At 42.2% G+C, this 27,897-nt stretch overlaps 1 protein-coding gene across 4 annotated transcripts in view; it reads left to right on the forward strand.

The window, feature by feature from the left end:
• Window positions 1-1,546: 1,546 nt before the first annotated feature.
• LOC135259482 (protein phosphatase 3 catalytic subunit alpha) overlaps window positions 1,547-27,897 on the forward strand; it is a 123,656-nt gene continuing 97,305 nt past the window's right edge. For 2 of the 4 annotated variants that reach the window (XM_064343944.1, XM_064343943.1), the window contains exon 1: window positions 1,549-1,851. In XM_064343944.1, coding sequence (XP_064200014.1) covers window positions 1,791-1,851 — 61 coding nt within the window. In that variant the 5' untranslated portion in view covers window positions 1,549-1,790. Of the gene's footprint in view, window positions 1,852-27,897 lie in introns of all 4 variants that reach the window. The other 2 variants (XM_064343942.1, XM_064343945.1) reach the window with 2 other exon arrangements.

The raw sequence follows: 27,897 nt of genomic DNA on the forward strand, positions 1-27,897 counted from the left end.
AGCATCGAGCCTACCTGCAGCACCGGTAGGCAAGTAGATTCTCTGAACTTTGCTCTTTTTGTGATTTTTGTGAACCAAGGCTACATATTCCAAAAGAATACAAGAGATAAATGCATGTTTATCCCCTTACATCTACTTTCAGCTTTTGCCATCACTTCAATTGTGTTCTTAATCAACTTGCCAACCAGTCCCCTATTATGTATGTGCATTTAGTATTTATAATAATGCAAACTGTAATTATAATAATTATTGTTGAAATAACCATTAGGCCTATATTAAACATGAGTAGTAATGGGAGTATTAATTCCCCTTGACAAAATACGGTAGCCTAATTTCTCCATTAGAATTCGTGCATTTATTCTATCTCACAATCCATCTGTTTCCACGCCGTTTTGTGTGAAATATGGGCAATTTGTATGTCAGTAGGTCCAATGTAATGAATTTCCTTGAGGAAAAAAAAAAAAACAGTGCAAAAGCTGCTGGTGGTGACGTCCGCTTCATTTCGGGCGGAATTTAACAACGAGAGCGCAGTGGCCGGAGAGCTCACCTAATGCCGACACCTTACTGTAATCACAGCCTGCGGAAACAGATAGCGGTCAACAGGTTCCCCAAGAGACGGTAATCAGGAGCAGCCTTCAACTGAGTGACCTGACAGAAACAAATAATCTCCGACAGTTGTAGGTATCCTCATCATTCTCTGACAGGAAAACAAGTCAATTAAAGCTCAACTGAGTAAAGGGGTAATGTTTGATAGAACCAGCTAGCCCCAGGACCACATAGCCCACTATCTTTCTGATATGCATTAGAGGGCGTGTTTCAGTAGCACGCCTGCACGCGCTACAATTTTAAACACAGAAATGCGAGGGAGCTGCACCTCTCTCAACTCATCTGTGCACAAAACATTTTCGTAACCTCGCTGAAAAATGAATTTCCGATAAATAAAAAAATTACAGGTTACTCCATCCTTGAACATCAGTAGATTTCATTAGTTACGCAATAATGTATTTTCAAACGTGTATACCACTGTGCGTTTTTTGCCACAAATTGGGAGGGATTAAATGCGTTCACAAATTAATTGAAACTATAGCACGAATTTTTAGACTCAAAGATAAATGTCATAGAATCTCTACCTTCGCTTTTCTCTTTTAGCACACTGCATTGAATACTGGGGTTTTATCGAGTCTGGGTGTCTTAGTTTAAGTGAGAGTCGTTTATAATAATTCCTACACCCAGCTGACATCCAAATGAAATCCCCCACCCCACTGTATGTCGAAGATCAGACTCCATGTACACGCGAAATTAGGCTATCCATCGCTGCTCCAGCCAGCATAGCTACTATATGTGTTCTGCAGCAATCACCAACATGAAATAATGTCCCCACACTTGTTAGAGAGCGAACGGCGTAATCAAGGCAGAATTTTACACAGACCACTGATATTGACAAGACGTTCGTCCGTACGGAGTGAAGGAACAATCGAAACAGGAAGTGAACATCACCAATAGGCAGTCCAGCTTGGACAGAAGGCGGATCTATCCAAACTTTAAACTAGGTTGCGCTCAGTTTTTGGAGACAGAAATTGATATAGCACAGCAGTAAATCAGGGGGACCTTACTGTGTAGAAATTTGTAACACTTGCAAGTATTTTTGGAGACGGTAGAGAGGCACGTGAAACCACAGCGGTTTCCCATTCTGGGAAGAGTCGAGTGGTTGAGCGAGGACTACAACGGGTTGCATTCAGGCACAGTTTCATATTTAATAGAAATCTAGCAGTGTAAATATCAGCCTGGAAATGTCCGAAACCAAGCCAAATGATGATCCGAAGTTGTCAACGACGGACAGAGCGGTGAAATGTAAGTGGTAACCATTGTTGCCGTTGCCTTTTGGAGGAAGTCATTAGTGCATTTTAAAGACAATCGTGTTTTGCGACCTCCAGCAATTGTGACTTCAAACAGCACACAGTCGGTAGTACTTTTACAGCACTGCCAAAAAATTTAGAATCGGATTGCAGAGAAAGGGTGTTATCTGTATATGCATAAGTAGAAAGTAAAGGCAATTAGTTCATGAGTTTGTGACATGTCAGTTCTATAGCTTTCCAGTTTCTTGGTCTGTCTGTACTGTTGTAGTGTACGTGTTCTTGCTAATATTCGCGATCAGTGTTTACATTAAACGCAATCTCACTTCCTACGTCGGTCTCCCTTCTGTTACTGTAGCTTTTTTTTTTTTTTACTGTTGCGTACTGCACAGCCAGTCTCATAATCGAGTCACTTAGTGCACGGTCCACACCACCTAGTCACACTTGCCACATTTGAATTCCCTGTCATTTCATTGCACTATAAAAATATTGCGCAATTGTTATTTTAACAGTGAGCGTTTCAGTTGCGGGAGAAGAGATTTTGAACTCACTGTCTTGTATAACACTGAATAACTTTTTTTTAAGCCACGCTTTATCTTGTGTATTTTAACAGTATCGAATTTTCTTTATGTTTAGAGAATTTATCTTATTTTTAGATCTTTTTTTGCTTTAGAAATCGAGCTCGTTTTAACGATGATTTAAAGTAGCTTAGATAACGAATACGCTTGCAAAGGCTACGGTTATTTTGTGTACGTGTATCGGCCTATAGCAAGTCTATGTCAAAATGTGCAAGTGCGGTTTAATAATAGGCGACTAGACCTAAATAAGGGCACTGCGCTCGTGTGTCAGTTTGGTTACTATGCTGCTGGTGATCTCGGCACCAAACAGTTTTGCCCACCGTCTTTACACATCGGATCCAGCCTGTACTGATATAATCCACTGCTTTGCGGAAGCAGTGGTCTCATATTCAGCTTGGCACCTGGCGTCCCCTCCCTCGCAATAGCGATTTGGACCAATTTCATCGGATTTCAGTGCAGTCTCGGGTCCCCCAAAGTAATTTGACAACTTTTCCGTGCAATTAAAGGATTTGTAGACTAAGTCTCGCGAATTTTTATGTATGTATGTATGTATGTATGTATGTATGTATGCACATAATCTGTTTCTACATTTGTTAAATCAGAGTACTTTAACTTTTGGCCGCTCGCATTTTGCAAAGCCAGTCTTGTGCCATGACTCAATGCACAGACATGGAAATGTGACACCTTAGGCATGCCCAAATAAATTTACCCATTTTAGCGCATTTTTCAATTTGCGTGCTGTGCGTTTCCTTGCTGTTGCAAAAAGTACAATCAGTGCTGGAGCGCTGGGAGCGCATTCGAACACGAGATCATTTTTGTTGTTTTTCATAAATATTTTAAGAGAACTTGGCAAAACAGCAGCTTGATTGATGAAATCAGCATAATATGGTCACTTCTGTTGGAGAAAAAATCACTTGCTACTCGTGGGCTCCAGCTTTGCACACCTGACTGTCCATCCGTTTTGTAAAAAATAGTCCTAGTCAGAGTCATGCTATGCCTTGGTCAAGAGGCAGGAGTACACACTGGTCACCAATCGCCCACACACATTTCGTTCACACATTCATACTCCACAGACAATTTAGGATCTCCTATAAACCTAACCTGCATGTCTTTGGACTGTGGGAGGAAACCGAAGCTCAACGGAAGCACACATGGACATGGGAAACATGCAAACTTCACACCGAAAGACCCTTAGTTAGAATTCGAACTTGGTACCTTCTTGTTGTGAGGCCCTATACCTGACCAGTTTACACATATGCAGTTACCTGTCTGAAATGACTGATATTGCAACAATTTATTAAACACTTTATGAAACCACTTTATTTGCTGTTGGTTCGGTGGCCTTTGTCTAGTTATGTCAGTAATGGCAGTGATAGTGTCCCGTTCTGCACTCATTTTTATGATGACATGGCCAAGATCTGTACAAACGCTGTGTTCATTTCTAGGGGCAGACTGTTATACAAAGTCATTTATGTGTGTGTTTTTCCATCTGTTTTGGCTTTGCGTGAGCTATTTTTAGAGTATTTTCATGGCAGTATTCGGAACAATATTGCAGCGTTTGCAGTTTTGCTGTGTTCCTAAAATTCTCAGTGTTTCAGAAAAGACCTTGGGCTGAGGCTATTGTAATTCTTCATTGCTGAGCCAGAGGCAATGTTTTGACAGAATAGTACCCCCGAAAGCATGATTCCATGTACACATTCTTGCTTTTTCTGTGATTTTTTTTTGTTGCCTCTCCCTCTTCCTCATACCAAGTGGAGAGGGGAAAATCCTGCCCCTGATTTTATGTGATGTCGATCTTTCCCTCTCACGAGCATGGCAGTGGACTGCAAATGCAATCTTATCTCTATGCTAATGTGACTCAGACCCTGACCAGTTCAGTCCTTGAATTAAATACCTTTTATGTGTGTTCTGTCCCTTTAAATCAGGGCACGACCCCCTTGGGTCGACCACACAGGATTTATGTTCCCACTACTCTGCGCCATGTAATTTAAATGACCTGCAGTATTGGCTTTAATCACAGAAAATCTAGTGTGAATTTGAATATACATTGATAGATGTGATTGAGTATTTCTTTTGTATATTTGAAATGGAAGTCATCTTGAATAGAAATGGGTCCCATGCATGCCTCCATTATTAAAATATTTTACTGAGAACATTATTTCACAGAAATTCTGCTAAGTGCCTCTTTTCTTAATCTGCTTTAAATTAGCCCATATTCCCACCTCACCTCTCAGGTATGTGCACTTCAGTGGGATGTGGCCATTTTAAATAAGACATGATTTTATTTATTTTTTATACATTTCCCCTAACTCTTATCCTGAGTGACCTACATGGCTTATGTATCATCCATTTATATTCAGCTGGATATTTTATTAAAGAAATTCAGTTTAAGTACTTCACTCAAGGGTACAACCGCAGTTTCCCACCTGGGATTTGAACCTGCAGTGTCACACATAGTCTTCTGCTGTTGCAGTCGCCATTCTGAACACACATTCCAAAGCCTTGCTTTGTGATGGGGTATGTTTTCAATGTGTACATGTAGGCCAAGCAGAACACACAGCATGGTGTGTACTGGCATACATATCTCCAAACGGTGATATCCAGAATCAGGCCTGCTCTTCCTATTGGTGGGAAAAAAAACAAACCCTAAAACGGAACGAGTGCGGATTTGGTTACTCGCGAGCAGTTAACTGTCATGGGCTGTTAAAGAGGGGTATGAGCTTGGGATTCCACACCAGATGTTCAGGTTCATCCTGCAGTTGGCTTACTGGGTCGTGTCGTGAGACGCTGGCTTGCTTTTAAGGCACCAACCATTTTGGTTGTAGCGCCATGAGTGGCTTTATCACTTAGCGGAGGCTGAAAACGCTCATTCCCTTAAGTGGAAGCTTTGGAAACGAGGTCACATTCATTTCTCCTAGAGTTCACTGGATGAGCCTTTAGGAAATGGTCATTGCTATTATGTATTCATTTTTAAAAGGCACAGAGGTTAGCCTGAGGGAGAATCGAGACCAGTGAAAGCCTTTGGACATTCTTCTGTTTATAAATATGTCTTTTTTAAAATAGAAGGGTGTGTTTCTAATTTGTCCACACGTTTTTGTGGTACACCTAGAGTTCACTCTGTTAGTGTTTAGACAGTGACACCATTTTTGTTTTTTTGGCTCTATACTCCTGCACATTAGATTTGAAATGAAACAATGCGTTTGAGGTTAATGTGAACACTGTCAGCTTTAATTTGTGGGTATTTGCATACATTTTTGGGGTGAACCTTATAGGAATCGCTGCCCATTTTATGCATATGTTAGGTGAGCCCTTTTTGTACTGAGGTATGTGTGTTGGTTGTAATTGTCAGGGAGGATCTGTCTCCTGCAAGATCTGAAGCACTCAAGACTGTTGTTTGGAGCAGGGTTTTCATTCAGCTGGGCCGATAGGATCTGGCATTCAACCTTTCGACTGGACCCCTGCTGGGGGCCGCGGGGGGTCCCGTCCCGGCGGGGTCTCCTTCTCAGCTGGCTGACAGAGTCATTTTTAGAACTGGACATTAAGTAACGTCACATACTTCACACAGGCTTTACATAACTCCTCCTGCGCCCTCCCAAGGGGGTGTTAGGGGGGAGGGGGATCTAGGTAAATGTGCTCAATTGTCACTGTGCAAGATAAGCTGTCTTAGAGATCATGTTTTAGGTACCCTATCCCCAGGGGGTGATCTGTATCACACAGTGTTCTATTGGTACCCAAGATTCCATATTTCATGTCACCCTCTTTAGACATTCCCTTACATGTGCAATGATTCCACACACTGATGTAAAAATGTTGAATTAGCCAATGCACACTCTGATTTGCTCTTTATTTTATTCATTAGTTTGTCATCAAACGTGGTATATGTTGCCGTTTTCTTTATTATTTATGCTGTCTTTCTTTTTATTCCCTTCTGTTTTTGATCCTGTATGTTTAAATAATTTCGATATTCGAGTTATAGCACCTGTAGCTTCTCTCTGTTTTACCCGAGTGACACCAGTTGCGAGTTATGCTAGATGCTGGCCTTTATGAAATCCAGTGTTTTCATCAAGGGTTGGTATCAATTTCACGTCAGTTCAGGAAATGTCTTGAAGTGCCCGGCATGCTCAGCAGACATCACGCAATTCATAAAGTGAATTTCAGTTCACTTCCTGAATTGAAATGGAACTGTCCCCAACCGTGATTTTTGTCATGGTAACCTGTGCGGTGACGAGCACGCCGAGGCTATCAGGGTGCTGAGAGAGCTGCGGTTCTTTCGCTGACTGAGACACGGAGGGAGACGTAAATCCGCTCACACACAGAGAGCTCTCTGCACACTCAGAGCTCTGAACCTTGTGTCCATCCAGAGTTGAATGGGGTGGGGGGAGAACCTGTCCCCACTCGATAGACGCTCTGGTCCCTGATGCAAGGAGGTGGACATTTTCTTCCCTGGGCAGGACAATGGCGTTTTGTCCTTTTTTGAATTTTTCGAGAGATGGGAGCTAATATGACAGCACAGCCTCCAGCGTCCTGGTTCTGTCAGTGGAATGATCTGAGCAGAGGAAGAATAAGGTTTATTCATTCTCTGGGATGTGCTAGACATGAGGGCAACAGGAGTGCTCCTTAATCAGCCGGCAGTCGACGGTCGAAAGATGCCTGATGGCGGCTGTAGGCGTCTGGTTCCCGGTCTGTCAGATGGAGAGGCCTTCAGAAGTGGCACAGCCACACAGTCTTCCCCTAGTACCACACTTCATTTTTTCCAGGGGTGGCAAACACATTGGTCATCATCTTCAAAGTTTATGTCAACTGTATTTCCAGGATTGGTGTATAAATTCTGTCTCTTATTTGGGGTTGGGGGTGTGTTGGTATTGTTTCAGCACTCTAAGTAAGTACTGGCTGTTCAGACTCCGAGACGTCTATTCTCCTTTTCCTTGAATAGGTTGAGTGTCTGCTTTCTGCCATGGTTCAGAAAGGGAGCTACGTGCGGTGACTTCTATGGTTTCGGCAAAGGGTTAGTTGATGTGCCCACTGAGCGCTTTGTGACTGAAATTTAAACTGTCCAGTCTTGCGCCTCACTGTGAACACTTGGACTGTTTCTAATGGATGTATTACTTGGCATGTTCTCCACTGGTAATAAAAAAAAACACTTTCAAAGGATATCACATGCATCACAGATAATGTTTGTAAAAGCTACATGAGGAAACCACAACTGAATAAACTTGAGTTTTTAAAGAAGATGGTTTTTTTTCTTACATCCGTCTATGAAAAATCACTTTTTGTAAGGTTGAAGTTACAGTGCGGGCATTTAATGCCAAGACGAGAGATTATGCTTTTTGATGATGGCTGGCTGTGTTATGATATTGACCTTTCCTACCATCTTACTTGAAACTGCTGAGACCAAGCCAACTGAGCAATCTGAGAAAAAAAAACTCAAGGTAGTGTGACAAAAAATATTATTCCAGCTTAGTAAAAAAAAAAAGAAGGACTTAATAAATGGGAAGGTCTGGATGGGGGGGGCCTGCTCAGGATAAGCACGTATAGATAATGGGTGGATGGATGGATGGATGAGGGGGGGGGGACAAACAGTGAAAATTGCCAAAGTGAAAACATGGGTCTCCTGAGCCATTGTTGCTGAAAGTGCAGATCAAACCGGGTCATTTTATAACAGCTGGTCACTCGGTCAATCACTCAATCAAATGGCAGCGTTCACCAGCAGGTAGTCATCATGCGCACAGTCACTTACTGCTGTAGCTCTCAGTGCTCAAGTTGAATGAAGAATGAAGGTTAATGTGAGTGCTCATAGTTAAAATGAAAATAAGTACGATTCGCTCAGTCAGTCGCTCGATAAAATTGTGCCGTTTGCTTCCAGGTTGTCATGCCGCACTGAGTCACTTCTGCGTAGAAGTTTTTGAAGTCCTGCAGAATGGCACGCTGGACAGTGTAGTCCCTGGAAAGGGCAGGGAGTAGAGCATTCGGGTGCAAAGCTCTGAAGTGAGTGGGACAACAGATGTGACTCCAAAAATTAACCAGTCAAAAGAGGCACTATAGGACTATAGTGCAGAAGTGCGTGCCTAATTTAAGGTAGGGCTTGGTTGGGTCCTCTGGAATCTTTGAGAAATGAGGGCTGATTTGAGAGCTTGTAGATCCTGAGCATAACTACTGTTCCATTGGCTTATTCAGAATATACGCACAGAATTTCAACCAAAATGGACTGTCGTTATAAAAAGGAAACACCAATGCTTTGGTTGTTTTACTGTACATGTTAGGATTGGATTAAAAAGATAAGACCGCCCATAGGTAAGAGCAGGATAAATGAACTGCTATGGTGTTATGTTTAGTAAAGCAGAGATTGTACACATATGTTCATTTTGTTGGGGGGTTGTGTTCTCTGCAGTTCTGGGGATATTTTCTCTGGTCTGAAGTCAGCATCTCGTCCCTCATTTTAAGACAATATGAGTGCCTTGAGCACATGGGCTACGCAGGCTTGTCATTCACACAGCTTTCTGCATTCCCATACCTGACCAGAGACATTGGTTGCTGGCAGAGTAGAACAGCGTCCACAAAGTGATGCTTGTCTGTGCATCAGTGGCTAAAAACCTGCTTTATGGAGGTGGGAAAACCGTAGTTTAAGCCTTTGTTTAGTAGCTCTCCAGACTGTTCTGCGATTGTGGCCTGGTGGAGTGTTGGTTGTTTTTCTTCACCTGTCATTCTGTCTGGCAGTGAAGCTTAGCAGGAGCTGTTAGTAGTAGAGTGGGTAAACATGCTAAAGAATATAAACATCTACAAGGGCAGAGCGCCATGCTAAAATAAATAAGAACACCCTGGAACAAAGACTAGGCTAGATTTCTTTAAACAGGACACTGGCTTTGTTTGCTCTCTCTGTAATGCCGCCAAGAACAAACTTTCAGTTGTTTCCTTTTTTCCGTGAAACATTGTCTTTTTCCACCCTCTGATAAACCTCATTATAGGCCTAAACCCAATAAAATTTACAACATGATTCAGTGTTTGACTGCCTGCCTTTCATCAACAAATGGACTTGATCTTCTGTTTTGTATGATAATGATATGATGATCTTTTGGTAACCAGGAATTTTGATCCGGTGAAACTGGTTGAGTTTCACATTCAGACGTAGTAAAGTAAAGTTAGATTAGCTCCAAAAATTCAATCAATTCAGGAAATTAATTGAAATTCAATTAAATTCAACTTAATTCTTAATTGGACAAATCATTGTAGAATATTACAGGCCAGTTTTCAATTCATGAATTGAATTTTTGATTTTTTCTCAAACTGGCTGAATCAGAATGGAATGATCTCCAAACTCTGGGGTAGTTAAAATGAGCCGTTTCTGTTGGACATCTTTGGCTTCTGACAGACGGCTCACAGGAGAACCTGGCGTGTTGTGATTTGTGCCGTTGCATGTGGCCTCTGGATATCTTTAGACCTCGCTTCGTTGCATGCCAGAAATGAGGATTTTGCAATGCAGCAGATGTTTATATCTTGTGATTCGCATGCTAACATTCATTAGAATATTCGACAAAGACGTCCCTCGAGTGTGCGTAAGCAGTGTGGGGGTGGGGGGTGTATTTTTGTCTGTAGTGTCAGTGTCACCTTGCGGTGGTCATAATCCTGCCCATAACTTTTCTAGACTGTTTTGTTTTTTGTCTTTCTGCTCAAACAGACGGCCTGATCCACTCTGCTCTGTACATTGGTGGTAGACTCCTAGCATGTGCACAGGGACGCCAGTGCTTGTGGTCGGGTCCATTTAAATTCAGCCAGTTCAGGGAATTAATTGAAAATAAGTTGATTTAGTTGACAAATCCTCATAGAACTCCATGGATACTTTTCGCTTCATATGTGGAATTTTGGGTCATTTCTTGAATTGACTGAACTGGAATGGAATTGGCCCCAAACTTTCGGCTTTGGGTTTCGCAGTGATGCCCCCCTATCAGGCAGAGGGAGGTGACCCTACCTGAAACCTAATCTTGGATAGTAGCACCAGTGCTGGCCTGAATACCAGTGCAAATAAAGATAACTAATTTCCAGAATATTTCATATGGATTTTTTTAAAGGTCTTTCATATTTCATATTGGTATGCCTTTGCATCTTGTCTCTCAGAAAGGGTTCACTTTGTTTTAAGAATTTAAATATATCTAATGAGCTGCTTGCCCATGACCAAAAGATCTTAAACAGTGCATACACCCTAGGTCTGCTGTGCTGACTGGATTATTCAGGAATTAGTGGATTTCCTACAAAGTAAACTCGTTAAACTCAGACAGATTAAGATCGATATGAGTGGATGAGGAAGGCTTGATGTTAGGGAGACTCATTTGACTCTGTGCATCACCCACAGCACAGCATGCTTCCATGTTGATGTGGAATAGGGAAGTGGGTCCATTTTGGTTGCTGTTGCTTGTGGCGCAAAACCCTCTACCAACCAGACTGGTCTGTAAAATGCCAGGAAAATTTCCAACACATTGCTTCAACTGAAACTGGTCTTTATTTACGCAGATCCATTGTACACTTGAGCTAAGCTGCTTATCATGAATTTCTTCAGTGAAATATCCAGCTGTATAAACAGATTGCATGTTAAAAGAAAAAAAAAGTAACTGAATTAGTCGCTGTAGATAAGAGCATCTGCTAAATGCCTAAGTGTGTAATCTCTTTATTCTACTGCTTGCTTCCCCTCCTTCTGAGATGGGAAAACAGTGAAGGCTTCTTTGCGCTGAGGGTGACTTCTTCTAAGGAGGGCAGTTTATGTTTTGCACAAGATTTTAAGGTTTCTTACAGAATGATGCGTTCTTCTGTTCTTCACTTGTGAGTTCTGTGCACTGCAGACCTGTCTCAGCAGAGGACTCTCATCACACTCCTTTCATGAAGGCCTGCACTGGCTCCCAGTAAAACACAGAATTGACCCCTTGATTTGAAGAGTAGGTTTTTTAAAAATCTTTTCTCAAAATTCTGAGTCAGTGTTCTATAACTCCTTTGATTTCAGCTGTTACATCGGCATTAGAATGTTCTGTTAAGGACATTGTAATCACATATTTGTGACCTTTAAGAAGAAAAAAAACACACCTGATTCTCTGTGAAAGTATGGCTAGCCGTTCCATTAGTCTTTGTGTTGTGCTTTTTATTTATTAGTCTGTACAGCATCTTGGGTGAATGAAAAGCAATTAACTTTGCATTATTATTATTGTTATTATTGTTATTATTGTTATTATTATTATGGCACACATCTACAGTCCCGTTTCTCATTACACCAGTGCAGTACATTGATTGCAGTTAATGGAATATTGCATCCCACCCGGTCTTTGTCCGTGCTCACGGCTTTTAGGCTGTTAATTTATCATATTCATTTTTAATGTGCTCCCATATATTATTTAACGATGATTTGAAAGTCTGCGTGCAATTATTAAAGGCATTCTGTTCTAAGACTGAGTGACACAGCAGCCTTAGGCCTGTGTTTCTGAAGATTTTTTTATTTTTTTTAACCAAATATTGAGGAATTTTATTCATGCTGCTTGTGTTTAGGAGCTGGACATATATAATGGAAAGGTGGTAATACTTTTTTCTTTATTTTTTAATTAAAAAACATTTTTTAAATCATTTTTTTCTCCTTCTGTTTCCTGTTTTGTGAGTGGAATGATTTCGTGTATGATGACTAGCTGCATGTTCCTCATGATTCTTCTGGAACAGTGGTCCAATTGATATTTTTTAAGTGCACTGGTATACATGAGTGGGAGCCAGCAGTAAAGAAGACATCACGTTTCTTACTTACAGATCTTACCTTGCCTTTAGGTTGGTATTTTGTATTTGTAATTATCCTTTTTCTTTTGTCATAATTGTGGTCACAAATTGTGGTGTCTGGTGGTTGGCTATCGTTAGAAAGAGATGCTCGCTCATCACTACCATGCATAATTAAACTATTGTGCTCTTCCTTTGATTGTGTTCACAACGTTAGCCTGTTCAAAAAATAATTACAAATGCCTGCTGCTGTTTTAACAGATATGGGTTATTTCCCAGCATTGGCTGGTTTGTTTTGAAAGTGTGCACAGACTAGTTTGAAACTAGTTTGCTCTAGTTAAAAAAAAAAAAACTGAGGGATGAATAATTACTGTAAAAAGAAAATGTGCCAGATGAAGGCACCCTCTTTACTGGGTAAATACTGGCTCCCATATGTGGAGCCAGTGACTAAGGCCGCAGCGTTTTGTTTTTTTCTTTACTCTTTTTCTTCTCATACTGAAACGGAGCGCAGTCTGCTTACCTTATGTACAGCGTCACATTGAGCGAGCTTGGTCACCACGGCAACTCGGCCCTTTCGCCAGCCGTGCTTGCAGTGTAAACATTTACTCAACCGTGTTTCAGGACCTGCGAGGTCGGCGTTACGACACGGCTTTCATTTTCGCGCGGGTTGCCTTCTCTCCTTACTCGGGAGGCTGCGCTGTTAGAACAAAACGGGCTGCCAGATGCGTCTTCTCGTCAAAAGGCTGAAAGTCGCGCACGGGGCCCGTGGCTGGAAATCTGTCAGAGAAGGAGCTCCTGTTCTTTGTTTTTACCAGCTGCTACCTTTTGCAGAAAAATGAAAAAAAAAAAGAGAAAAAGGCTGCTGGGTGACAGACGCATATGTGTGTGATGATGTAAGACTCTCTGGCTCTTTTTTTCGAAGCTCTTTCAAGTATTTTAAAATACAGTTCACTCCTCGTCGCCTGCTCTCCCTGTCTGTCCTTCTACTATTTGGAGGCAGTCTTGCAAAACATCTCTGTGCTGTACCAAGAACAATCTGTCAGTGGAAGAAACCTGTTATAGTCATGCTCTTGATAAAGGAATGACAGATGGTCTTTGCCTCGAGGTAAAAGTGCCTGAAGAACATTTTTTGGTGCCTCGCCATTCCCCAAGATCTACAACCTGAGAATTTGTTCACTAACAAAGAGGAGTAATGTCAAATTCTATTTAAATTTCAATCATTCTTGAAATAATAAGTCTCAGACGTGGGAAAATCTTTTCTAAAACAATTGGGGGGATACTGAGGAATATTGGTGGAATAATGGACACAGGGTTGTATTTTGAACACACATTGATGGTATGGAATTATGGGACTTTCACACTGGATTGAATGAGCACAAATGGAATTCACTCCCCACAGTCAGTGATGTGGCCCAGAGTCAGTGCATCTCTAGATCTTTGTTTAGCAGAGGATCTTCAGTCAAGTTCCTCCCAATTTATTATGGCTTAGCTCTAATTCCAATGCCCATTCTCTGGAGGGGAAAACAGGTTTATGGTTCCATTCTGTAGTCAAATGTTGCAAGACTTCTGTGAATTCTGTGGTTAAAAGCAGGAATTACACCCTGGACATGTCACCAATCCATCGCAGGGCCCACACACCATTCGCTCACACATTCATACCTCAAGGGCAAATCAGACTCTACAATTAACCTAATCGTTTTGTCCTTGAACTGTAGGAGGATACTCCCAAAGGAAACCAATGCACACAAGGGTAGAACATTCAAACTCCACAAAGGCCCTCAGCTGGAATTAGAACTCAGTATTTTCTTGCTGTTAGACAGCATGACCATTCCACGTTGACATTCTGATTATTGTAGTCAAATGCAGTAAGGCTCTTAATCCTGTAGTCAAATGGAGTTAGGCTCTGAATTCTGTGGTTAAATGCATTTGAGCTCTGAATTCTGTGGTTAAATGCATTTGAGCTCTGAATTCTGTGGTTAAATGCGTTTGAGCTCTGAATTCTGTGGTTAAATGCGTTTGAACTCTGAATTCTGTGGTTAAATTTGTTCAGGCTCTGAATTCCCTGCGTTCAGTCATACTAACTGAGATCAAGAACAAGTACATGCTCCATGTGCATGTGTGTTGGCACAGTCTAGCTGAAATTTAATGCAGGTTCATCGTTGAAGGTGCAGGGTGGTGCTCTGAAGGTTACATTTGTTATTTGACGTTAGTTTTGGCTGGTGCGACACTACCCAGCCCATGTGTGCCAGGTGTTGGCACAGTCAGTGGTACGGATGTAAATGGTTGCTAAAAAAACACACCCTTGGTGTCTATTTAATTTAGCAGTCGTCATTCCCATTCACATTTATATTTCTGAGCTTTAGCAAATACTCACATGCTAAGGCACTTGCTCTTGCTTACATGGTTTTACCTACAATCCTTTATACATCTACATGCTTTACTCGAGGAATTCAGGTTTAGTGCCACGTTCACGGGTACAGTGACTGTGTCTCACCTGGGAATCGAACCTGCAACTTCTGGAGTTCCAAAGCCTAGTTCCAAAGCTAACCATTGTGCAACACCATTACTGCATCCCCCAGCACACCTCTCTACTGCTGACTCAAAGACATAATGGGTTCATCTGTGCACCATGGCAGTCCTTCTCTGCATCATCAGGATGGCAAGGTCTGATGTGCGGCTCTAAACCCTTCTCGGGTGCGCCTGTCTCGTTTCCGCGGTAGTGCATTTCCCTATTGTTTACAGAACGTTGAGCGTGACCGTGGCAAGATGGCGGAACGGACGGTAATTCCAGATGAGCTGTGTCTGCAGTTTTTTTTAAAATACTTGCCCAGGCACATGGGCAAGAGACAGGATGAGGAATCTTTCAAAGCAATATTATGGGAAAAGAAGGGGTTACGTTTGGCGCATTTTGTCTCCCCTCTCTGTTTGTGTTAAATGACTGATGACATTGTTGCTTGCAGGTTTGGCATTGGAACACTTTGTATCTTTGTGTCTTTAAACTCTCCTGGAGGCACAGAGTATCCCGCCTCAGTATTAATTAGGATTTCTGTTTGCTAAATGCGGGTTTGCATGTCTGGTTTATGCTCTCGCCGTGACACAAAACCAAACAAAAGCCTTTTGGCAGCGAGGCTGTGGGGGTTCCTGTAATTAGTGCTGAATTTATTTATTTTTTCAAATAAAAGCCATTCTGCCTTGAACGGGACCACACAGTTGTGTTTTGGTCCTTTAAATGTACCGAAACACGTTGATGAGATATCAAGCTGTCGACCGGCAGTCAGTGCTCTCATTCTTCGATGTGACTGATTGACGGAACATGTGCAAGCAAAACCGCATGGCGTGTTCAAACAAGGCTGGAGTTCGGCTTCAGAGTGACGGACGACCGTATGATTATGGTTTGCTTTCAGATGTGTCGAATGTGCTGGGAAGCCAGCTGTGTGCTCTCTGTAAGCAGTGGATTAGCGGGAGAAAGCTCTGCCCTTTTTAAACAAGTCATTAGCACACCACATCTCCACGTTGTGGTGTGCAGCAGGGCCGCTGGGCTTTACTGAAAACAAGTTCTGAGTCCATTCTGGCCTTTGAGTCTTCAAATCAGGACTCAAATGCTGCCTTTTCAGCGATTCATTAAACGCCTGCCCCCTACAGTACGAATCTATATTATACTTTAGCCTTGATGTTGTTAAACTACTGCCTGAAACAAATTTGTTTGAAACAATTTGTTTGTGAATGGTGCTGTACAAAGACCGAGATTGATTGATTGACTGATTGATTGATGAACACTGTCTGTGTTTTTTCAGCTGAACAGGCAACCCATGAGCAGCATGTGAACAATCGTTGGTATTGGCAGGTGTGTCCTGAGGACCTGTCTCTCTCTCTTGCTATCGTTTGAGGAAAATGTAGGGGTCGACATATGTTGGTTTTCTCACAGACACGGTTGCCAGGCAAAGTGGAGGTTTCCTAACAACACAGCTCACACTGAACATGGCCTCGTTCATGGTGCAGGAGAGGCGTGTTTTGGTGCAGGAGAGGCATGCTTTGGTGCAGGAGAGATGCACTTTGGTGCAGAAGAGACATGTTTTGGTGCAGAAAAGACATGCTTTGCTGCAGGAGAGATGAACTTTGGTGCAGAAGAGATGTGCTTTGGTTTCAGGGGTTCCGCAGCCTTGTCCCTTGCATGGCAGCAAGTGCGTGGGCCATGATTGGCCAGTTCCTCCATCAGTAAGCTGCCAACTGTGCCTAGAACAGCTGAAACATTTTGGCACCAGTGTTGTGATGTCACTGACATTGCTGCAGTGTTTCTACAGCGTGACAGCAGCCCCAGTATAGTACAGTGGTCGAGGATATGTAGCTCAGAGGTTGCAGGTTTGATTCCACATGGGGCACTACTGTTGTAACTTTCAACAATGGTGCTTACCTTGAATGTCTTCAGTAAATTATCCAGCTGTATAAATGTAATGTGTTCTAAAAAAGACTGTAAGTCACTGTGCATAAGCGCATATGCTCAATGCCTTAATGTTTTGTCACATGTTTGCACTGCCTAACAGGGGGGACTGAGTGACAGGTGTTTTGCGCAAACAAAAACAAACATGTATGAAAAAGATGAAAGCTGCATCCTACTCCTCCCCCCACCACTCTGTGCCTGGCAACTGCAGCTGTTGGAAAATCAACATCTGCCTCAGCAAAGGGTTTTTATTACAGCCAGTGGCAATAATAATAATAATACTACTACTAATAATAATAATAATAGCTGCAAGCAGTAATGAAGGGGCCAAGTGCTAGTACCTCCATGTAACCTATTCTGTTGGTAGCCCAGTTCGTGCCCGTTACTGTTCCTCTCAAAATTGAGTTGAAAGCTATGCTTTAATTTAGCATTTTAACCTGTTTTTTGGTATAGTACCCCCAAGTGGCTTAATTTCAGGCCTCGTGGTAAACATGTGTACCAAGTTTGATGCCTATCGACAAAAAGGTTGCAGATGTATGGCCACTTTTCCTTTATGGTGCCCATGCTGCCAAATATGTCAGTCTATAGTGTGGTCATATTGTTTGACTGCATAGCTCCATAAATTGTGGATGGATTGGGTGATAACTTTAGTCGGAGATGTCTAAATGGGTTTTGACAAAATCGAATATGGCTGATATAGCTGACACCAAGGGTATATGATTTGCCTTTTAGGATCATTCACTGCAGTCTTCCACACAAAGTTTGGTTTAAGTCTCTGTTGGTGATGTTAGAGGGGTGGATGAATTGACCCCAAACTTGGTGTCTGGATATCTTGGCCGGTCCAGATTTCACAAAAAATCCACCAAGAAATTTTATGGACTGCCATAGACTCCCATGGTGGAAACTATAATAGTGAAAAATTCTTACTATTACAGTAGGTGCCTATGTACTGTTGGTGTTTGGCTCCTAATAGGTGTCATCTTTGAAACAAACATGTAAATTAATGTGGCCTTTACTGAGCACACATTCCGTGCTTTGTCTCCCAGCTCCCATGAACCTGAAGGGGAACACCCCACCCACCATTGCTTTTCTTTTATCCAAGGTTGAATATACATACAACCAGGAAAAACATAAAGGTAAATACAATGAAAAAAGTTCTTGGTTAAAGCTTAAATGCGAGGCTTTCTTGGCATAAATGCAAATACATTTTTTTTAATGCAAGGCTTTCTTGGCCTTTTTTAGGTTTGCATGTTTGAGTGTTTCTTCATCCAGTCTGTGGGCTGTAAACTCATTCCTTCTACAACAAAGTTAATGGAACAAACAGATACTCTTTGATGTGCCCAAAATCAGTCTCAGCGGAAATTATTTTTTCACTTACTAAACAAAAAAGTGAGGTAGATGTTGGACAAAAATAAACCAATAAATAAATACCATCAGACTTTGTTGTTTGTGATGGAATTGATGGGAATATGACATTCTTGTCACAATCTGTCAGATATGTCATCGCTGCTTTTGTAGTAAAAAGCAGTTTACTGAGAAACAAAGGTGCTAGGCAGGGAGAGCATGCTGGGAGAGTTGAAAAGCATGCTGGGAGAGTTGAAACTGGCAGCCTTTGAGGTGTGGTTCACATTCTCGAGTTCTTTAAAAAGTTTGGCATGCTTTCCCAATTCTTCAAGATCTGAGCAGCATTCAGTCTGGATAGATCAAGCACTGGAGAGGTATCGGACATATTGATGTATTTAATTGTGCTTTATTTCATTATGGGGAAATTCAGACCTTCATTATGAAGCACAATGCTGTGGAAGTCTGTTTCTGATGAATGTATTGCTCCCTGTTAAAGCCAAAACAATCCAGAAAGCTAGCTTGCTCATCAAGGGCCCAGTCAGGTAGAATTCACCGGGGAAAATGTTTATAAATGACTTTATGAAAATGATGAATATGGTGTTACGTTAGTATTATTATTTACAAAATTATTCCGTTTATAAATGTTGAGCTCCATAATGTTTTGGACAAAGGCATTTTTCTTGATTTGGCTCTGTACTTCACAATTTTAGATTTGTAGTCATACACTTCACACATGGTTAAAGTGCAGATTTTCAGGTTTTATTTATACATTTTGGTTTCACCATATAGGAATTACAGCAGTCTTTATACGTAGTTCCCCAATTTCAGGTCCCAACGTTTGGGACAAATGGCTTCACAGGTCTTTCTGATTAATCAGGTGTGTTCAATTGCTTCCTTAATATAGGTATAGGAGAGCTTTCAGTATCTAAACTTGATTCTAGGTTTTTGATTGCCTTTGGAGTCTGATATTGGTGTTTGTCAACATGAGAACCAGAGTTGTGCAAATGGAAGTCAAGGAAACTGTTGTGAGGTTGAGTAATAATAAAAAAAAACAGTCAGAGACATAGACCAAACACGCCAAAATAAACTGTCTGGAACATGATTAAGAAGACACAGAATAGTGGTGAGCTCAGTAATGCGCAGGGCCTTGTAGACTAAGGAAGACCTCTACAATTGATGACCTAAGAATTCTCACCATAATGAAGAAATACCCCCAAATACCTGTCCAACAAACCAGAAACACTCTTCAGGAGGCAGGCTTGGATGGCTTTGACAGTGACCACTGTCCACAGAAGACTTCACAAACAGAACTACAGAAGCTACACTGCAAGATACAAACCACTAGTTAGCCGCAAAAACAAGATAGCCAGGTTATAGTTTGCTAAGAAGTAGCTAAAAGAGCCTGCAGAGTTCTGGAAACAGGTCTTGTGGGCAGATGAGACCAAGGTCCACTTGTATCAGAGTGATGGCAAGAGCAAAGTGTGGAGGCCAAAAGGAACAGCCCAAGATCCCCCCTCATCTGTGAAAAATGTTTGTGGTGGTGTTATAGTTTGGCCATGTATGGCTGCCACAGGTACTGGTTCACTTCTCTTCATTGATGATGCAAATGCCGATGGAAGCGGCACAATTAATTCTGAAGTGTACATAAGCATCTTAACTACATGGTCAAAAGTATGTGGACACCCTTCTAGTGAGTGGTTTTGGCTATTTCAGCCACACCCAGTGCTAATGGGTGCATAACATCAAGCATACAGCCATGCAATCTCCATTGGAAAACATTGGCAGTAGAATGGGTTGTACCGAAGAGCTCAGTTACTTTCAGCATGGCACTGTTCCCCGATCAACTGTAAGTGCTGTTGTTGTGAAGTGGAAATGTCTAGGAGCAACAATAGCTCAGCCGTGAAGTGGTCGGCCACACAAGCTCACAGAATGGGACTGCCGAGTGCTGAAGCACGTAGCGTGTAAAACTTCCCTGTCCTTGATTACAACACTCAATACGGAGTTCCAGACTGCCTCTGGAAGCAACACAAGTACAAGAACTGTTCGTCGGGAGCTTGGACAATTGGAACGGCGATGCTGTTAACAGTCAACAGGGACAGTTATGCAAGTACAATGGGATAGGCTCCACAAAATGGTAAATATCCCTTTTAAGGTTTTACGTTTCTCTTAGGGCAGTGGTTCCCAACCCTGTTCCTAGACATCTACCATGCTGAAGGTTTTCATTTCAACCCTAATTGGGCACACATGATTCTACTAATTAGCAGCTGAATGAGATCTCTAGCTGTTGAATGAGGTGTGCTTTATTAGGTTTTGAGTGAAAACCTACAGGAACATCACGGTTGGGAACCACTGTCTGGGGGTTTCTTTTGGTACAATATTTATTTATTTATTTATTTATTTTTATTTAACCTTTATTTACCCAGTGTAGGTTCACTGAGCACTGATGCTCTTTTGCTGCAACGCCCTGCTTCACACTCATACACATTCACACCTGGGAGCTGCCCAGTACAACCACAATCCTCTGTTGCTGGCCACTGAGCAGCTCCACTGGAGGGAGAGAACATTTTTTAGCCAATTAAATCAGGGGATGATTAGGTGGCAAGTTTTTGTGAAAGCCAGATCTGGGATTTTAGCCAGGACACCGGGGAACCCCCTGGTGTCATGGGATCTTTAATGACCACAGTGAGTCACTGTGGTTGGTTTAACTTCTCATCCGAAAGACGGCATGTCCTACAGCACAGTGTCCCCACTGTGCTGTAGGAGATGCAGTATGTATTCAGAATTTGTGCTTTGGTTCATGGTTAGCATATACACCGACTGGTTTGGGAATGTTGTTATCCAGTTCTGATTTATGTACATTATATCAGGAGAATGAACTTCTGTTATAAGTCAAACAAGCATGTATGTGAGATTTGCTAAATGTATATAATGACATGTAAAGGTATCACTATGGCAAATCCAGTCAAGGAGAAGACCGAGGACTTGTTGGGCCGAGCCACTGACACACTATTCCTTTGGAATCAAAAGGATCCTGAAGGTTTCAATATATATTGCCCTGGACATGAAGATGCCTTAGAGATGAGGGCAGAAACCGAAATCATATTGTTGCTGTATTTATTAGTAGCAGTAATTGGTTTCAGTTATACATCGGTCAAACAAATAGCCTGACTTGTTGTTAACAAGTGTTGCCAAGTGATTAGATTTTGTTTCATGATGACTCAGAAACCAAATCAAAATTTCAGTTTAAATAGTGCTTAAGATTACAACTTTATAGAGTTTTACTCAAATAGTGGTCATAAAGAGGAGGAACACCACATTTTATGTCTGATAATGACTTTTGTCTGTGGCAGAATATGTTTTGTTTAGGAGCATTCATTTGTGTTTTTCTCATTTAAAATGTTTTGGAGATGCTTGCGGGTTTCAAGTGCGAGCCACTTGAAAATCATGTTATAAGCCTGTACGATATAGGCTTGACGCATTATGCGTGTAAGACACTGAAATAAAAAAGAATAATGAATACGTCAAAAGAAATCATGAATTGTACATTAACACTGATGAAACATTTCCATATGTCACGCAATATAGGAATGGCTCCATTGTTATTCCGATCACAGAGTTTGTGAACATAGGCGTTGCTGAAAGCTGGGACTTAATATAGCTCCCATAATGGATTTTATGCAAACTGTTATCATAATCTGAAGAAAATGATATTTAATGTCAATGTAGCAAACTGCGCACAAGCGTGCACTGAAATTTTTATTTCTCACAGTAACCTTCCAGCGTTCCCTATGAATTCTTACGCAGTTTGTTTGAAAGCATTTTTATACTCCCAATTACGGTTTTATTCTGAAATAAATATGTAAAACTGGGTTTAAATTCTTCCCAGTGAACATTACAGTCTTGAAATCAAAACTTGAAACCAAGATCCATGTGTTGAATGCTTGATACGGTTGCCAGGTTGATCTAAATCAATGCTGAGCGATGATTTCCCCCATTTAACCTTTTCTCAAATCTCTCCTTGTTTAACCTTTCTTAGGCAGTTCCTTTGTAAAACAGGATTTTTGCAGTGTTGAGTGGTGTTGGATTAATAGCTCGGTGCTACTGTATGACCTCTCGGTGCCTTTAAACCTGCACATTTGTATTTTTACCCAGCCTGCGTAAGAACTCTGCTCTTATGTTGGGGGTATTTTTACATTGATAATAAAGTGGCTTTCTGGGGCGACATAGCTCAGGAGGTAAGACCGATTGTCTGGCAGTCGGAGGGTTGCCGGTTCAAACCCCGCCCTGGGCGTGTCGAAGTGTCCTTGAGCAAGACACCTAACCCCTAACCCCTAACTGCTCTGGCGAATGAGAGGCATCAATTGTAAAGCGCTTTGGATAAAAGCGCTATATAAAATGCAGTCCATTTAAAAAAATAAGCTCTTCACCATAATGGTCAATGAGATCTGAATGAATGACAAAGAATCTTTGCTTGCTCGCATGCATGGCGTCACTGACAACGCACTGAGGATTAAATCATTTGTTCAGAGAAATCAGTTCACCATTTAAAAAATTGCAGGCTTTAGATCACACAGTGACAACCAAAGATGCCACTGAATGCCAACAAAGCCTGTGTCTCCACTTCCAACGTGACGTGTAATCTTTGTACTTGAGCATTTTACTCTAATTCTGGAGTTTCACAAATTCTACAGTAACTAAAGAAAGCACTGCATGATTAAAGCAGTCCTCTTGGGCATGAACGACTGTGGTTGAGAAACAAGCCGCTGTACTGTTATCTAATGCAATGAACTGCAGCTGAAAAAATGGCAGAAATGCTGGCCTTCCCCAAAGAAAAAGATGAAGAACACTGTTCTGCACATTGTTGTCCTCACAGTCTTCTGTAGAGTGTATCAGAAGTTTCCCCATAAACCTGCGGATTTACATGTTTTACATACAGGCCAAGATTTGCTGCGCAAGTCATACAAAATGAGAGTATGAGAGTTCTTGTGAATTGGAGACGGTAGTAGGCTTTGAGTGTTGAAACTGAGACCACACTTCGTTCATTTGTTTGATTTAGCATGGCTCGTATTGGAAGCTTGAGAATGATAGAATTATATGGGAAAGCTGTTATTAGCAGCTTTCCCGTATATTGTAGAGGTCTTCCTGGTATAAGCAGGAGAAATCTCCTCAAATATTGCTAAAAACATTGTCAGGTAACTTGGTACCTAAAGAATATGCTCAGTATGAAGTTACAAATAATTGTTGTGACCCTGCCTACCTCCTGTTCCAAACAAGTAATAATTGGCATGTTAGTAATAAAAAGACATGCATCTCTAAACTGCCCATAGATATGAATGGTGTGTGTGCCCTGGCTTTTAAAGTGCTTGTTTAATCATTCTTCACATAACCGCTCTTTAATTAAATCTAGTCCAGGCTTATTTTCCAACAGATAATTCACTGCTAATCACAAATGACCATCCGAACCAAATACAAATCCACCCACGAAAGCTTTGTGTATTAAGCCTAGCATCGTATTTATTTATTAAATTCTTTTTTTAATCTTAGAAAGGGATATTCATCTGACATGAAGGCTGTGCATTTATGCAGTGAGCTAGTTCAGTGTGTTCCTATACCTTGAGTGTCTGAATTAACAGGCAAAATCTGGGGTTTCAATTACCACTGATATGAGAGATTAACTATTTGACTCATATATGCTTCCCTTTGTGTGCATTGTTTTATTCCATGTTAAATCTCAATGTAGTTCTGCAAATAAGTGCTATCAGACTGTCAGTTTCTCAGCTGGTTTCTTTGCATTAGCTACTGGACAAAAAAATGCAAGAACTTTGAAACCATGTGCAAAGCAGCAGGCAATTACCGGACTGGGAACATAGTTGCAGACTCTTAAATTGACTCCTAAGTGCACCATGGGAAGGAAAAGGCTGAGCAGAGCTATGCATTTAATTAAATTTTAAGTTTTCATGAAAGGAGGGTGGACAGTCCACCGTCTGTTTGTGTTATTTGCTGTATTCAGACAGGGGAAAAGCAGAGAGGGTAACCGATAGAGACGGGACCAGAACTCAAAAGCTGCCTCAAGTGGGGGATTGAACCCCTGACCACATGGGCGACTCGTACAGTACTACTACATGGCCAAAAGTATGTGGACACCTGACATCCAACAACTCATCCAAAATTATAGGCATTAATATGGACTTGGTCCACCTGTTGCTGTGAATGCTTTATACTAGATTGTTTCAAGGATTTGCTTTAATTCAGCCAGAAGAGCATTAGTGAGGCACTGATTGGGAGATTTCTCTTTCCAACTGGGGCCATTGTCATGCTGAAACAACAAAGGGCCTTCCTCAAACTGTTGGAGAAGCACAGAATCATCTAGAATGTGATTGTATGTTGTAGCATTTACATTTGCGTTCACTGGAACTAAGGGGCCTAGCCCAAAACCCGCACCAAGGGTGTTCAAAGACTTTTTGTCCTATAGTGTATACAGTATGGAGTCGGACACCCTATGGACTGTACCACGTTTCCGTATATCAGCCAATCATAATAGAGATCCCGAAAGAGACCATTCAGTTATGCATTACTCTCGTCTCACTTTAGCTAAATCCTGTAGAATGAAGACTTTAAGCAGTCTTCTTTTATTCTTTACTTTCTTCTGCTTGTACTTCCAGGAACCCTCCTCCCCCCAGCCGAATTATAGGCTTTTCCAAAAACATTTTTCTCCGGTTCCCTTTTATGTTTTTCTGGCTCCAAACGGAAGGGAAAAATACTCGGGTGTTTTTTTTGTGAACGGGTGTGTCTTGGATTGGCTTAATTGAATTTGGGGTTTGGCTTGAGGCCCTTCACCATTTCCATTCGGTCATGCGGATGTCATTTCCTGTTAGGGGTACGGTACGGTTTGGGGGTCCGTCCTGCTGTACCTGCTCGGACTGACAGACGACACAGCCAGTTAAGATTTCCTCCTTGGAAAAGGGGCACCTTTTGGAAAATGCGGTTTACCACAGATCACCTTTCCACCTGACCGTGATCCGTAACCACGGCAATGCGGTCGCCGGCGCGGTTTTGGGCTGCCGGCCCCAACAACACACGCTCGTCGTTTGTCGTTCGCCTCGTGTTTTTCCAGCAGGAGCCGAATCTCAGTAAATACGCCCTTTTTTATTTAAAAAAAAAGGAACAACTGATTTCCTACATCTGTTCTGGTGAAAAACAGTGTTTGGAGAATGTACAGCACATGTTTGGGTCTCATTCTTGTTTGAGACCAGGGGGGGTCTTAGTTAAGCTGTCTTGCATGCAGCAGTGTGTCACACACACACGCACATGTGCACGCACACACGCGTGCGCACACACACACACACACAGAAATAGTCACACACTTGTGAACAGGACAATGCCCTGGCAGTATCAAATTCATGATAATGGGTGTTTTCAGCCGTAGTGTGTATAAACACACTGATGCAGACTTGATTTGTTTATATGAAGGTTGACTTTTAGTTACTGTGGAATCATTTGTGTTCTGAAAGATGATCTCATATGATTTGGAAATAATCATTTGAATGATGCTTGCACTGGCTTTTTTAAAGGATTACTGGGAGCGTTGCTTTTGGAGCTGTGTGTTTGTGTGTGTTTGTACATTTGTGCATGCGTGTGCAGTGTGTGTGTGTGTGTGAGTGAGACTCTACTGAAGCGAGAGCTGATCCTGCTGTATAGTTGGCCATTTCATACTGCCCTCCCACGCTTGGCAGCTGCCCTGTACAGAACACTGCTGCCTGTACTTCACCAGGAGAGCGGGGTGGGGCTCCACCAAATGGCAACCCTGTGCAGACGTGGGTGTATGCGCGTGTGCCTGTGAGGCCCCTGCAGAAGCATGTGAGGTGTTCAGTGCAGGTGTTGAGGACTCTGGCCCAGGTTTTGTAGGGGGTGAACAGAGAGCAGAGCCCAGCTTCCTATGGCCCCGGCAGGGCGGGGTGCGTACGTTCCACAATCCCGTACCGCACACGGTTTTGGAGGAATGCCCCGAAGACTTGTGGACCTCCTGCTCTGGTGGTGCAGAAATACCCCCATACCAGGCACTCGCCCTGCCACATCCCCTTGCCACACCCTGTGTGATGGAGGGCAGGGAGAAATTGTCAGGACACAGGGCAGAGGACACCGCAGGCTATAATGGAATGTGTCGCCAAACCCGGGGAAGGTGTCTGTTTGCCGTGGAAGACCTATTAACACTGGCGGTGGTTCATGAACCCAGAGAAGCTGTCTGTTGTCCTGACCATGATAGTGTGTCCATAAACCCTGTAAAAATGCCTGGTTGGTGTAGATGACTTGCTGAGTTTCGGAGCTATTTTCTTGAGTCGAACGCAGTAAGCGAGTGCGGTGATAATTCACTCTGCCATTTGACACGGATCAGCGCCGCGATGTTAAGAACCTCCTTCTGCGAGTTCTCGCTGCCGCTCCTCTCGAGGTGAACTCAAACTGACAGAGCCCCAGAGCGCTCTCACTGCGGAGAGTGGGGAGATAAGAGCGCACTTCTCTTCCCTACTGTCAATCATTTGCATTCATTTTCTTTCATCTGTGTGCTTTTGTGTGTGCGTATGTTCGTCTGTGTTTACCTGTTTGTGTGTGCGCGCGTGTGTGTGTTTGTGTGTGTGTCTGCGCAAACGCAAGGGGGTGGGCATGCTTGTTGGGTATGGAGGTTACTGTAACTGGCAGTACAGTAATTATGCTGCTTTGAGTGGGTATACTTATTGGGTATGGAGGTTACTGGTGGTACAGTTATTATTCAGTTTTGAGCGTGTATACTTGTTGGGTGTGGAGGTTACTGTAACTGGCAGTACAGTTATTATTCAGTTTTGAGCATGTATACTTGTTGGGTGTGGAGGTTACTGTAACTGGCAGTACAGTAATTATGCAGTTTTGAGTGGGTATACTTGTTGGGTGTGGAGGTTACTGGTGGTACAGTTATTATTCAGTTTTGAGCGTGTATACTTGTTGGGTATAGAGGTTACTGTAAGTGGCAGTACAGTTATTATTCAGTTTTGAGCATGTATACTTGTTGGGTATGGAGGTTACTGTAACTGGCAGTACAGTAATTATGCAGTTTTGAGTGGGTATACTTGTTGGGTATGGAAGTTACTGTAACTGGCAGTACAGTAATTATGCTGTTTTGAGTGGGTATACTTGTTGGGTGTGGAGGTTACTGTAACTGGCAGTACAGTAATTATGCTGTTTGAGTGGGTATACTTGTTGGGTGTGGAGGTTACTGTAACTGGCAGTACAGTAATTATGCTGTTTTGAGTGGGTATACTTGTTGGGTGTGGAGGTTACTGTAACTGGCAGTACAGTAATTATGCTGTTTTGAGTGGGTATACTTGTTGGGTATGGAGGTTACTGTAACTGGCAGTACAGTAATTATGCTGTTTTGAGTGGGTATACTTATTGGGTGTGGAGGTTACTGTAACTGGCAGTACAGTAATTATGCTTTTTTGAGTGGGTATACTTGTTGGGTATGGAGGTTACTGTAACTGGCAGTACAGTAATTATGCTGTTTTGAGTGGGTATACTTGTTGGGTGTGGAGGTTACTGTAACTGGCAGTACAGTAATTATGCTGTTTTGAGTGGGTATACTTGTTGGGTGTGGAGGTTACTGTAACTGGCAGTACAGTAATTATGCTGTTTTGAGTGGGTATACTTGTTGGGTGTGGAGGTTACTGTAACTGGCAGTACAGTAATTATGCTGTTTTGAGTGGGTATACTTGTTGGGTATGGAGGTTACTGTAACTGGCAGTACAGTAATTATGCTGTTTTGAGTGGGTATACTTGTTGGGTGTGGAGGTTACTGTAACTGGCAGTACAGTAATTATGCAGTTTTGAGTGGGTATACTTGTTGGGTGTGGGTTAGTAATGAGTAAGTATTGCGTTGAGTGGTATACTTGTGGGTGTGGAGGTACGTAACTGGCAGTACAGT

The sequence above is a fragment of the Anguilla rostrata genome, chromosome 7 (genome assembly GCF_018555375.3).
Source record: "Anguilla rostrata isolate EN2019 chromosome 7, ASM1855537v3, whole genome shotgun sequence".
NCBI classification, from domain to species: Eukaryota; Metazoa; Chordata; class Actinopteri; order Anguilliformes; family Anguillidae; genus Anguilla; species Anguilla rostrata.